This window comes from Mus musculus, chromosome 5 (assembly GCF_000001635.26).
Source record: "Mus musculus strain C57BL/6J chromosome 5, GRCm38.p6 C57BL/6J".
In the NCBI taxonomy this organism is placed as follows: Eukaryota; Metazoa; Chordata; class Mammalia; order Rodentia; family Muridae; genus Mus; species Mus musculus.
This window is the reverse complement of record NC_000071.6, coordinates 23,438,268-23,452,852: the sequence shown is the minus strand read 5'-3', so window position 1 is coordinate 23,452,852 and position 14,585 is coordinate 23,438,268. Positions and strand designations below refer to the sequence as shown.

General features: G+C 36.5%; 1 protein-coding gene across 7 annotated transcripts in view; it reads right to left on the bottom strand.

Annotated features, from left to right (window-relative positions):
• The window catches only part of Kmt2e (lysine (K)-specific methyltransferase 2E), a 71,200-nt gene that overhangs the window by 51,383 nt on the left and 5,232 nt on the right, over positions 1-14,585 (bottom strand). For 6 of the 7 annotated variants that reach the window (XR_003955707.1, XR_389753.4, XM_006535806.3 and 3 more), the window contains exon 2: positions 2,517-2,701. Coding sequence is in view for 5 of the 7 variants with exons in the window: in XM_006535806.3 (XP_006535869.1) it covers positions 2,517-2,587 (71 nt within the window). In the remaining 2 variants the exon portion in view is untranslated. Of the gene's footprint in view, positions 1-2,516; positions 2,702-6,254; positions 6,328-14,585 lie in introns of all 7 variants that reach the window. The other variant, XM_006535805.4, reaches the window with a different exon arrangement.

Genomic DNA, 14,585 nt, shown 5'->3' with positions numbered 1-14,585 from the left:
ACTGTCACTATATTAACTTGTGATTGTGCACTGTGACTGGTAACAAGCCCAGAGTAGCTGCCTTCAACTTCATTTCTTGTCACCAAAACCTAAGCATTGCTTTTGTTAATAGTAATATTACCCATAGTAAAACATTCTGCTGGAGTTGAAAAAAGGTTCAGCAGTGAAGAGCACTGACTGGACACAGGTTTGGGTCACAGTATGCATGTGGAGGGAGGTTCACAGCAGCCTCTAAGTCCAGTTTAAGATCTCATCTCCGCTTCTGATATCCCAAGGTTCATGCAAGCATATGATGTACATATAAACACACAGCAGACACACATGAAATAATTTTTACAAAAAGGTGTAGTACTTTTTGTTTCTTTAGATTTTGTTTGCCACTGACTGGCCTGGAACTATGTAGATTAAGTTGGCTTTGAATTTACAGAAATCCTCTTACCTCCCTGAGTGCTGGGTAAGAGGCCTGTGTCTATACCCAGTTTTTAAGTTACTTTATAAAAGAATGTCTTTATTTAATGTGACCACGAAATATTTTCAAGTACTATTTTTTTTAAAAAGAAACTTTAAAAAAATTTTTTTATTAGGTATTTTCCTCATTTACATTTCCAATGCTATTCCAAAAGTCCCCAACTCCCCTACCCACCCACTCCCCCTTCTTGGCCCTGGTGTTCCCCTGTATTGAAGCATCTAAAGTTTGCAAAACCAATGGGCCTCTCTTTCCAAGTTCATGCAATAAAATCTTTTTTAAATTAATCATTCCATTCATTTACATCTCAAATGATATCCCACTTCCCAGTTACCCCGCCACAAGCCCCCCATCCCACAACTTCCCTCTCCTCCCTCCCCTTTGCTTCTATGAGGGTGTTCCCCCACCCACCCTACCCCTCCAGCATCCCCCTATACTAGGGCCTCAAACTTCCACAGGACCAAGGGCCTCCCCTCCCACTGATGTCTGACAAGGCCATCCTCTGCTATGTATGTATCTGGAGCCATGGATCCCTCCCTGTACACTCCTTGGCTGGTGGTCTAGTCCCTGGGAGCACTGGGTGGTCCGGCCAGCTGATGTTGTAAAACAAAATCTTATTGTAGTAGATATCTCTAATAGATCAACAGCCTATCCTGATTAATCAATTATTCTTAAGGTGTCAAAAAATTGTATTTAGTCCAAAGGTTGAAGTAGAGGCAACTTTTAAGCAATGTAATAGGAAATAAGAAGTAAAATACAAGAGAAACAAAAGGAGCTGGCGACGCTTTGGATGGGATGGCGCTTGTTTGAGAGACCCTGGGAGATCACTGGGAATGGAAACCCCAGAGTTTCTAAAACTGTTTGTTCCCACAGTCTGACTGGCAGAATAACTATGCCTAATGTAACAAATCTTTGGCCTCATAAAATTAGATCTAGTATTAATACTTGAAACACTGCGTGAGAACTTTCTATATTTTAGTTTATTAGTGGATTGTATTTTAGCAATCCAATCTTCTTTAAAATAAAACATAATTTAAACATATATACATTGGTATAATAAAAAAAGTAAAAGTACTTGGTTTTGAAATAAAATCAGTTCATAGACAGTTATTAAAGAAATGTTCAGGAATGTAGAATCCTGCACACATCTTCTTGACCTCGTTTTTTTCTTCTCAGGCAGTGTCTAGCTATGTAGTCCAGGCTGGACCAGGCAATTCTCCTGAGTACCAAGTAGCTTAGGGCTACAGATATGCATCAACATTACCCACCACGATCTAGCATCTTACAAAGTAATACTTTGGTCTTTTGACAGTGAGTTGAAAATGAGAAGGCAGCAACATGCTAGTTATTTTTTAAATATTAAATTAGGAAAGCAATATAAAAATGTTTCTTTGAAACAGGACATAAATGCTACCTGTCTTTAGAAGCCTCAAGGTCTTATGTGAAAAAGGAGAGTTTAAAAGTTTGATACTTGGGGCTGGTGAGATGGCTCAGTGGGTAAGAGCACCCGACTGCTCTTCTGAAGGTCGGGAGTTCAAATCCCAGCAACCACATGGTGGCTCACAACCATCCGTAACGAGATCTGACTCCCTCTTCTGGAGTGTCTGAAGACGGCTACAGTGTACTTACACACAATAAGTAAATAAATCTTAAAAAAAAATTAAAAAAAAAAAGTTTGATACTTAAACCACAAAAATTCTGGAGGCTTTCAAGGAAAAAAAAAAAAGGTACCATTTATACTGTGTTTATCTTATCAGGGAAAAATTATGCCTAAGGAACATATGCTTTTATGCAACACAAAAGAAAAACCATTTTCTTGAAATGGAGAAGTACTGCAAGTAGAAAATACAAAAAACAAATTTCTAAAAGGCAGAATTTTGGAACAAAGGCTACTTATAAAAGTAATCTTAAAGGAACATTGCCATTTTAATTTCTGATGTCTTAGCCAAGAATGCAAAATGACATATGCAAATAAACACTATTTGGATGTGACAACTGCATGAAATACTTTGCCTTTCCATATGTAAAATACCTGTATTTAAGTACTTACTCTGAGCCTGCAGCCATTTCCAAGTAGGATGTTTCTGTTGTATCAACCCCCAATGGGATCGCTATGCTCATGACGTTCGCCTCTGGTAAATTCGATTACTATGGAGTCCTATGCATTGGTATCCAAAATACTGGGGCATGCCAGCCACAGTGCTCATTGCAAACATCTAAGTGCATCCACAAACCCTGTTTAAAAGAAATGGAAACAGAAGAGTTAAGAATCTAACTAGCAAGGTACACCAGCAACCAGTTATTCTGAAGCAACGGTAAACAAATAACGAAGAAAGTACTCTTTACTAGGTCCTAATACCTTAGTAAACGTAAAGTGTTCACAGAGTAGTTGTTTCTTTTCTTTTTAATAAATCTTTTATTATTTTAAAGATTTATTTATTATTATATGTAAGTACACTGTTGCTGTCTTCAGACACTCCAGAAGAGGTTATCAGATCTAATTATGGATGGTTGTGAGCCACCATGTGGTTGCTGGGATTTGAACTCAGGACCTTTGGAAGAGCAGTCAGTACTCTTTACCACTGAGCCATCTCTCCAGCTCTAGCTGCTTATTTTCTTCCTGGAATTATGCTGCATGCTTATGATCAAAAGAGAAGTTTCTGGAAGCTGAGCTCAGCTGAGAATGTGTGCTGGGCATGCTTGAGGGCCTGGGTTCAAGTGCAGCACATTAAGGTAGGAAAGAAAACAGAAATGCGCTGAATCTCCTGTTCTAAATGTAGAGAATGAAAGTAGACTGTCACAAGGATTACTAAAGCACACTCACTAGTGAACGGCTGGCAAACAAGATTGTTTATTTTGAAAGTCAAAATGTAATTTCTTATAGTACAAGTATCCAAAAACAAGTTTTGTTGTTAGTGACCTAACAATATATTTACAAATTGAGCACTATGCACCAAATTAACTTCCTATATGAGTGGTTTATTTAGTCTTCAAAATTCCAACGTAGGAAGCTGGGCAAGGTGGTACACACACACTTTTAATCCCAGCACTCAAGGAAGCAGAGGCAGGTATATCTCTGTGAATTCAAGGCTAGCCTGGTCTATATAGTGAGTTCTAAGTCAGCCAGAGTTACATTAAAAAAAGAAAAAGAAAAAAAATTCCAAGGTAGATCTATCTATTTTACCTCTAAGGCATAAAAGTAAACCACCTAGGAAAGACTACGGTTACTCGGCTTAACATGATTAATTAGAGAAAACAGTGACTTAAAAAATACAAATTTACAAGAATAAGCAAAAGATTCTGAGCTTCAACATCAAATTTTCTAATCTAAATTCACTCCACTGTACTTGGTACATGTATTATTTATGAAATACCTACTCAAAATCTGTTCAATAATGACATGATTCATGTTAAGAACAAAACAGACAATCCTATAAACTACAGAAGAGTGGTTAGGTTTTCCTTGTCCTTATAATGTTACACCTGAGAAACAGAAAAAGAGTATGTCCTCAAATACTAGTTCTTATATTTCCCTTTAATTTTTCCAAAAACCTTCAGCATACCTACTCTAATTTTCATGTCACAAATGATGTAAATTCTGAGGGAAAAGAAAGTGATTAATTTGAAAGTGATTTTATACAAAAACTTGTCCATACTTTTAAATCATGTGTAACTGGAAGAAAGCTACCTGTTTTCAAATTACTGTAATATAAAAATAACAAGATATGGCATAATGTTGTAGTACTACAACATCTACTCTCTACTTGAGCCTAAGGCTGAACTGACTAGTGTTGGAGACAGACACAGGGTGATGCCCGGCTTAAAAGAAAACATCAATGACAGATCCAATATAAGCAACTACATTAAAATTAAAAACACTGGGGCCTACCTCTACCAGTTACTTGATGTGTGAGACTAAGCAAGTAATTTATTTAGCCTCTCTAGTATCAGATTCCTTGTTTACAAAACAGGAATTTAAAATCAGAATTCTGGGAAGAATATGACCTAATGCATATACAGGCTATACATTCCTCACTTTAAAAATCTGAAATGCTGTAAAATATACTCCAATTTTCAAATTTTCTTGGTTAGGGATGCTCAACTTGTAAATACTGCAAACCTGAAAATATTCAAAATATAGAAGATTTCTGGTCACAAGCATTTTAGGTAAGAGACAACAGATAACCACAAACAAGAACTACTTCTCTTATTCCATCAAAAAACAAATAAAACCCTGAAAGTAAGGTCACCCTATGTTTTCTCATTTGTTTCACAGTTGAAGACTCTCCTCAAGACAACAAAAGCCAGCTGAACAGAGGAAAGCATTGTCCTACTTTCTTTTCCATACCTAAGACCTTATTAGAATTACTTCATAATGCTGCAGTTGTTAACTAGCACAATAAATGGTAACACTTTATGAGCAAAAAAGCAAGCAATGTACAACTGTTTACCAGAGTCAAGAAGTAGAAAGCAGATATCAAGTCATTATGAATAATTTTAATTTAGTGGAGTAATATTTCTAATCTAAAATGATGTATTTGATTTATAATTAATAGTGTGCTATTTTAAATACAAATATAAAATCTTCGCTAAATACACCTGATCTGTTCTAAATAGTGATGAAAATAAACACACAAACAGCAATACCAAGCTTGTAATTAGCTTCTTTCAAGCAATAGTTTCCATCTGTGTTCCTCTTGCTGTGTCTGGAACACAGTGGTGTTCTATAGACTGGTGAATGAATTAGAGAAGGTGGGATGGAACTGCAGCTCTAGCCTCATGAACCAAAGGAACTATCATTCTATACAGAAGAGCTGAAAAAATATCACATGACATGCTTAGGACTGCATCTCTCTAAAAACACTCATGCTCAAAAGCATGTAATTACATGTGAAACAAAACTATAGACCTCTAGCTTCATTCTAAAGGGAAGATCTCAGCAATCCAGTCACGTTATCATGAAACTATAAAATTTAACTATTTCATTTTCTCTATCATTATAAACATTTTAGCCAGATAATTCATACTGCTAAAAAAATCAGTTGATAATAAAAAAATGTTAACTTTATTAGGATCAAATAATTATCTCTAAAATGATCTTTTCAGAATGAAAATTTGGTATGATGTCTTACATGGGTAATCCCAGCATGCAGGAAGCTGAGACAGGACTACTCCAAGTTCCAGGCCAAAATGGGCTACAGAGAAAGACACTGTCTTAAACAACAAAGTGTGTGCATACACATGCGTGCGTGTGCGCGCGCGCACGCACACACACACACACACACACACACACACACACACACACACACACACACACACACAAACATAAATGCTGGAATATAATGGTAATCTCAGTAGAAGAGAAGCCAAGGCAAGAGGGACCATAAATTTGAGGTCGGTTTGGACTACACAGGGAATTCAAAGCCTGCTTGAATTACATAGTAAGGAGACTTTGTCTTGAAATATAAAAAGCCAGAAATGTATATATAGCTCAGTGAGAGACCACCTGCCTAACCTGTAAAAGGCTCTGGGATCAATGAAAAGTGCCTAAGAAAAGAGATAGACAAGAGTAGGAAAGAAGGGAGGGAGATCAATGTAGTAAGAAACCATCTTATCACAGGTATCAATGAGGAATAAAGAATTTCAACACAATCCAAATACTCCAAACTTTCAGGTAGGAGTTAAAAAAAAAAAAAAGAACCTGGCATCACCAACTGGCTAGTCAGATATGTACTAAATACATGTAGAATAAATAGCAGCCAATAAAGAATAATACAAAAGGAAATACCATGAGATGTCTGGAAAATCTGAAGTCCAACAAAGAACAAATGTCTTCACAAAACCTGCTATCCAGAATAGACCTAGAAACCAAGTGAACACAGGAGTGTTGAGCTCATGTTAAGTGGTATCTGTTCTAGGTATCTGTTCTAGGTATCTGTTCTAGGTATCTGTTCTAGGTATATGTTCTAGGCACTTCTGTCTGAAACGGTACCTCAAACAAAGAAAGCAGCAAAACTTACAAAAACAAACTCATTCTTATTTTTAAATATAAGTGAATACAAGCACAAGGAAAGGTAATAATTAAATGCCAAATAAAACTGAAAAAACAAACAAACAACCTGGGAAATCACTTATAAACAAAAACAAAATAAGAGTAAGAATAAAACACCCACATCCACAAAAACAGTCTACTGGAAAAACTAGCAAGACCGAGGGGGCTGCTTTTCAGGTCATGCCAAAGAGCAAAGGGCCGAGGCTCTAGGTCAGCAGAGTGCTTGCCTAGCAGAAAGGTGGTCCCAGGCTTGACTTCCATCATCCCTTAAACCAGGACTGGTAGTGCATTCCTGTATTGTAATCAAAAGTGTCACAAGTTTAAGGTCATCCTTGACTACATAGTAAGTTCAAGGCAGGCCTGCTATATATAAGATCCTGTCTCGGGGGCTGGGGAAAGACAAAGAAAAAATATCTGAAACTGCACAGTCTATGACATAGTTTCCAAATGTAAAAAAAAAAAACATTAAGCTAGACACTTTCAGCAATACAAAGCAATTAACTATTGAAACACACACGCATCAAGCTGGAAGAATCTCAAGGGGATTATGCTAAGTTTTTAAAAAGTCAGTCTTACTCCTAGATATGGTAACTCAGACTGTAACTCCAGCACTCAGGAGACTGAGACAAGGATTTTCTTGAATTCAAAGTTAGCATAAAGTCCAGAGTAGGACCCTATCTAACATGGGTCATCAATTAAAAGCACATATTTGTAAAGACCCAAGTTTAGTCTTCACCATCTATGTCACACCTATCTATAACTAGAGCTCCCTTCTAGCAGGATCTGACATCTCTGGTCTCTTTGGTCACCCACACACACAAATGCAAAACTGAGGCCCCACCCTCAACACATACTTAAATCTTAAAATAAAATTTAAAATTCAGTTCCAAAAGATTACATACTGTGAAATTTCATTTATATAACATTCTTAAAATAATAGATTATAGAAATGGAGAACAGATACGTAGGGGGAGGAGAGAAGTGGGCACAGTTACATAAGAGGAAAATACCAAGAATCCTTGTGACAGAATTTTTCTGTAACTGCTATGGTGGAAAAAGGTACTCACATATGTAGTAAGATATGCATACAACAAAGGAGTACAAGTAAAATGGGGACTCTGAATCAAATGGGTGCTATGTCAACATCAGTATTCTGGCTCTATTATGTCAGGGTCAGTATTCTGGTTGTCATACTACATCACAATTTTGCAAGATGTTACCACTAATGTTAAAATGTTAGCAATGTTGTTAAAGGAGAAAGGAAATCTCTCTGTGTCCTCTTTTACAACTACTTATAGAATCTATAATTACCTTGAAATTAAATTTTTGGTTAAAAAAAAATGGAGGGCTGGAGAGAGGAGTCTGTGGCTAAGAGGCCTCGAAGCTCTTTCTGAGAGCCTAATCTCAGCTCCCAGCATCCACAACAGGCATCTCACAACTCTGCCTGTTAGTACCAGGGACCCAACACCTTCTCTGAGCTCTACTAGGCACCCATACAAGAGAAAAACAGAGAGAATGAGAGACAGAAAGTTTAGATTCTAAAATGAAAGTTTTAATCTCTCTCCAGCCCTCCATTTTTTTTAAACCAAAAATTACATAAAACAGGGGTAGCGAATGCCTATAATCTCAGTGCTCAGGGCTGTGCTATAAAAAAAAGACTTTGACGGTCAATGCAGATAGTAACCATCTGTGCCTTGTTTTCTTATCTCTGAGGCTAAAACAGGATGGTGGGAGAATGTCCAGATATCGGCACATCCTCCTAACTCAGTTAAAATACAAGGAGAGGTTAAACAGGTAACTTGGAGTAGCACTTGCTCATCTTGCAGAGAACCGAAGTTCAGTTCCTAGAGCTCACTCAAGTAACTCACAACTCCCTGTAAATCCAGCCAATTGGACAGAACAGTCTCTTCTGACCTCCACAGGCAACTTGGGAGACACACAGACACAGACACAGACACAGACACACACACACACAGCTCAGTCCGTCAAGCTACCTGATAATCTATCAGGTTACCCTGGCACTATACTACTGATACTCTAGTACATAAATCCTTTGAGAATACCAGGGTTCTTTGGGTTGTTTTGTTTTTGGCAATCATTCCGCTAATTTTCTAAAGTTCTCCTTTATAGCTGTCCCCCTCCCCGCTAAAGACAGTACGAAGCTTTCAGGAACATTTGAGCCTTCTTCACTTTCAAACTTAAAAATGTGTAACAACCTAACAATATTATTTCAGAAGACTATTCCAGTTATGAAACTTGTTTCACACAATCTCCTCAACCTTCTTAGCTTCTCAATGAATATAACTTATGAATATTACTTATACTTCTGAATGACCTGTTTATATTTTGTCACATTATTTTGAAACACCTATGAGATATGTAGTTTTCACAATTAGATCATTAACTTCACCTCATTATTAATAAAACCAAAACAACTCAGATATATATGCATTTGCCCTCAAAGACTGGAATTTGGTGGCTAAAATATCCACTTAACTAAACCACAATTTCCTTCTCTCATCCTTGTAAACATTAGACAAATATGAACTCAGTGCTGCTAAAACATAACAAACATGCCACAAAAAAGTGCTACTGATGGAGCTGTCCCTGAAAGTTCAGTTCATTCCAATATTAATCTCATCCTTGAAATCAACAATCATTTATTCTATCTGGTTTTCTATTCTCAATCTTCTATAAAATATATTCCATTGAAATAACTTTCATTATTTTACAAATGAAACCTTCAAAGTGCAACTTCCTTTTACATACACTTCCTTCCATTCTTTGAGTAATTTATTTATTAGTTTACTTATTTTTGAGGCATGGTCTCTCTTTGTAATTCTCCCTGCCCTGGAACTCTATGTAGACCAGGCTGGCCTCAAACTCACAGACATCTGCCTGTACTGGGATTAAGGTGTGCCACTACATCTGCTTTGTTTTTTAGTTTTTGGTTTTTCTTTCTTTCATTCCACTTTTAAAAATCAGGATTCTATGCTCTCAGTTCTCGATAATCCTCCTTTCTTCAGTCTTCTATTACAGTGAGTCACTTAGCCTTTTGTGCCTCTCCAATGTGTGAACCACTTGGACTTCAATCCACACCACAAATAAATAAATAAATAAAATTCTTCTTTAGTCTTCATAGATATCCATCATCATCACCTGAGTAAATTCCAACAATCAACAAGCCTTGTTCTAAATAATGGAAGAAATCCTTAGTGTTAAGCATGCTCTTCTTCAGATTATAACAACTATACTATTATTTCAAAATGTAATAAAATTAGAGCTGAGGATGTACCTCAGTTGTTAGTGCCCAGCACACAAAAAGTTCTGGGGTTTGATCTCCAATACCACATGTGTGTGATATCACATACTAATAGTCCCAGCACTTGGGAGATACAGGCAGGAAGATCATCACACACCAAGTTCAAAGTCAACCCAAGCTACATAAAACCCTGTTTCAAATAAAGGGAAGGAAGGAAGAAAAGAAGGAAGGGAGGGAGGGAGGAAAAGAGAGGGAGAGGGAGAGGGAGAGGGAGGGGGAGGGGGAGGGGGAGGGGGAGGGGGAGGGAGCAATGCTATCACTATGCATAGTAACATACCCCTATTATCCAAGCAGAAGTAAAACAGGTGCTCCAAGTTGAAGGCCAGCCTGGTCTTTATAGCAATGAAATGTGTAATAATAAACAACAACAAAAGTTTTATTGTTTTGGTTCTTGTTTTGGGTTTTGGTTTTTGGTTTTTCGAGATAAGGTTTCTCTGTATAGCCCTGGCTGTCTTGGAACTCACTCTGTAGACCAGGCTGGCCTCGAACTCCGCCTGCCTCTGCCTTCCAAGTGGTGGGATTAAAGGCATGCGCCACCACACCCGGCTCTGTTTTTTGTTTTTGTTTTTTTAAACCCACGGCCAGTTTATGTAATGCTGGAATTGAATCCAGAGCCCTGTGCATACTAATACTCCACATTTTCAGAATAATAAGACAAATAACCTATATCTTCAGAAAAAAAAAATCTTGCCTTTGTCAGCATTCCTCACCATGTGCACATGCAGTACAAGTATTTATTTGCATATTTATTTAGTTAGTTTGTATGTGCTTGTGTTAGAGTGCACTAACACATGTGTGTACCAGAGCAATTTGCATTTTCTAAGTAAAAAGTGGAACCACTCAGTTTGAAATATCACTTATTTAGTTCTGGAGGTACTGCCAAGTACCTCTGAACTTTGCCCTCCTCCCCCACCAAAAGAAACAAAAGCACCTTTGAGATAGAGAATAGAGAACAGCAAAAGAGCCAAGTACAATGACAAATATGCATGAACCCATTATTTTGTTTTCTAACTAAAAAATATAGTAAGAAAAGCAAATATTTGAGGTTACACTATAGGTACCTTCCTGTTGTTCTCCATCTAACAAACCTCCTCCGACCACATCATAAATACTTTCCCATGAATATCTCCTTAACCAAGCACAGCTAGTAACAAGAAGCAAGATGAAGACTGGAGACTCCATGACACCTTGCTACTCTGTGAGACCAACTAGATTTCAAATAAATAAATCCTAAGAGTTCCCCTATATAACAAACCCTTTACTTAAGCTAGCTTCAACTGGTATCTATTCCTTACAACAAAGTCAAACCTAAAATAATAGACTTAATGAGAGGTAGAAATAAGCTGTGGGCTTCCTCAAGGTAGAGACAAGCAGCTTACTTATCTCTGTATACTTAGTGCCAAGAAAAGAGGAGCTATTCAAATTCATCTGTTGTCTAGCCATCAACAATGTTAGGTGGAGGCTGTGTCAATTCAACCAATCAAGTATCTTGGTTCTAAAAGCAGCAGCAGAGAATACTTTCAAATGAAATAATCTTATTTTCTGGATGAGTATTATTTATGTATTCGACAACCGCAAACCCTTATCAATTCACGGCTACTAAAGCATAGTTCCAGTCACTGCACTTAGTCACATTCAGACCCTTCAGTTCTTGTACCACTTCAGATACCTATGAGAACTCGCAAGCAAGTGCATTTATTAGTGTGTAAAACAAGAAAACAAACTATTAGACGAGGATATTTTCCTTATATCTGTTTTCCTTTTTCTATGAACCTGTTTTTTTTTTGGGGGGGGGGGATCAAAGCTGTATCAGAATATATTGCACGACAAAAACTATTTTCAATTAAAAAAAAAAAAGCTATGTTTTGATTCCATATTATCCCAAATGGTGGCGTCATTAACATGGGGCAGGAATACCACTTGTTCATTTCATTTCTACCCAGTGAGAAAAAGTCAGAAAACCTTTGAACCCAAACCAAGTCAGTTTAAAATAACTTATAAACGTAATTTTGAATTTTAAAGTACATTTACATTGTAAAAGGGAATAGTGGTATATGCCTATAATCTTGGCACTCAGAAACAGAGACAGAGATGGGGACAGCAAGATATCCCTAACAAGTTCCAAGTCAGACAAGGGCTAAATAACAAGACCCTGTACAAAAATAAATAAATAATTAGCTGGGTATGGTGGTGCTATCTAACCTGGCATTCAGGAGGCAGGAACAAACAGATCTCTGGGAATCTAAGGCTAGCCTTGTGTACACACAGTGAGTTTCAGAACAGCTAGGGCTGTGTAGAGAGATCCTATCTTAAAATAGTAACAATTTAACTTTTTAAAAATACAATAAAATATTCAAAAACATAAAAATTTTAAAATGCTTGTAGATAAAATGTTTAACAACATAATTACATGAACTTAAAAAATATCTTTCAGGTTCAGAAGGCAGAGTTCGAGGCCAACCTAATCTACATGGCAAGTGTCATGACAGCCAGGGCTAACAGAGAGACGCTGTCTCAAAAAAAAGAAAAGAAAAGAAAAGAAAAGAAAAGAAAAGAAAAGAAAAGAAAAGAAAAGAAAAGAAAAGAAAAAGAAAGAAAAAGAAAAAAGAGAGAGAGTGTGAAAAGAAAATGATGCTACAGGGTCCAGGGCCATCAACCATCACTACCAATGGTTCTGCAGGTAAACAGTGCACAAGCTTGAGTCCTGAGAGAACCAACTCCTGAAAGTTGCCCTTGAACCTACACATACACACATGCCCTCAATCATAAGCAATGCATACACATACACCCCAAAATATAAACTTTACAAAATCGCCTTCAAATTTTAAAAAATTATTTTACAAGTAAATCCCACTGCCATATCTTAGCCTTCTGTTCTTAAGGCTCAGATCTTAAGTACCACAACCATGCTGGCATTGATACAGGTCGATTACTCAATGTTCTTTCTCAATAATAAACTTTAGGACTGAAAGTGCCCCTTCTTTTTGATTAATTCTATATTAAGCAATCTAGGAGTTACTAGGAATTGCTTTTCTTCCACAGATGTAAAAATATAAGAGAAGTGAGTAAGACTGTTTCGGGGAGGGGGCAGGGAGCAGGACTGGAGACTGAACTAGGGATTGAACTCATGGATGGGAGGTTGAAGCCCCAACCCTGTGTTAGGTTATTATTTTCTAAATTATCTTTAGATGTAAATCCAGAATAATGTGTTTCATTCCATGTTCATACATGTGTTCATGATACTTTGTACAATTCCTCGCATTCTTCCTGGGCCCTTCTGCCCCTCTGGCTTATTATTTCCCTCCAACAGTTCCCGCTCTGATTTCATGGATTCAGCTACTGTTTCCCCATTCCTTGGTTCTCATTCTCTTATACCCAGATTTCACACTTCACTTTTAAGAACTAAACAAACAAACAAACAAACAAACAAACAAACAAACAAACAAAAACGTACAATATTTAAAAATGTTAGATGAGTGGCTGATTATTTACTAATTAAATCAATGCATTGCAAGTCATTGTGTATAAACTAAAAGCTCTTGGATCTGAGCATATAGCCAAGTGAGCAGAGTGCTTGCTTAGCATGTGTTGAGCTCTGGACTCAACCCCTAACAGATCAACTAGGTCTGGTGGTGCACAACTGTAATCCTGTCATTTAATAGTGGAGGCAAAATAATCACAAGTTCAAGGTCATCCTACTCATAGCATGCTCAGGCCAGTCTGAGATACATGGGACCCTGTCTCAAAATTAAGACTTTAAACACTTTGGATAAATAACAAAATGAGATTTCCAATAAAGCCATAAAATTCATCCAACAACAGGAAAATGGCTTTCTGAAGCTATCAACAATAAATTAACCAAGAGGGAGAAACAATTGATTTTGTATCAAGTGAATATTTACAAGGATTTTTCTGATTCTTATTTAAAAAACATCAGACACTAAACATCAATAAAAAAAACTTTTCATATGCTTAATGATACAAATAAAATCTTCTTAGTTTAGATCACCACCATTTGATTTTTAATTTAGCACTTAGCCTGTAAGTTCACAAGAAGAACAATTTCTTTGCCTTATAATATGTTCTCTATAACATACTTATAGCTTAATAGCGCTAGGTTAATCTTTAGTTAATACTATCTACGTCTAACAGTGCAAAACAATTTCAACCACAAATACTGCTCTTTCATATTAAATATTTAATTAATACAAAAACAATCAGTTTGGCATTAAGTAAATAAGGCTCCTTCCCATATTTCTTCATAACAAAAGTCACTGAGATTCTTGAACTCTGCCCAAAGCTAATAATATTCACACAGCAATGTTTGGAATAGATAGGGCCTTCCTTTTATTGAGGCAGTAACTAAAAAATGTATTTTGCCATAAAGTATAAATAATTCTCAAAAGCCACATGTATTTAACATTTGTTCTGAGACATAACCGAAACAGTCCCTGATGAACCCATTTTGAAGTACATGTTCACTTTTTAAAAAAGCTTTAAATTCAACATATAAATGAGCATCTATCATCTGCTAAGAATAAACCTTTTAAAAATAAAAGCTATTATATTTTAAAATGTTTTAATAATATACCATCCTTTCAGACAAGTGCATACTACTAATACTAATATTCCTTAATTAGTCCTGATAATCCTTCAAATTCCATTACTATTTAAAGTATATATAAAAAATTGAAAAGATAAAATTTAACATAGGAAAAATGTAAATTTGCATAATCACTTTATAA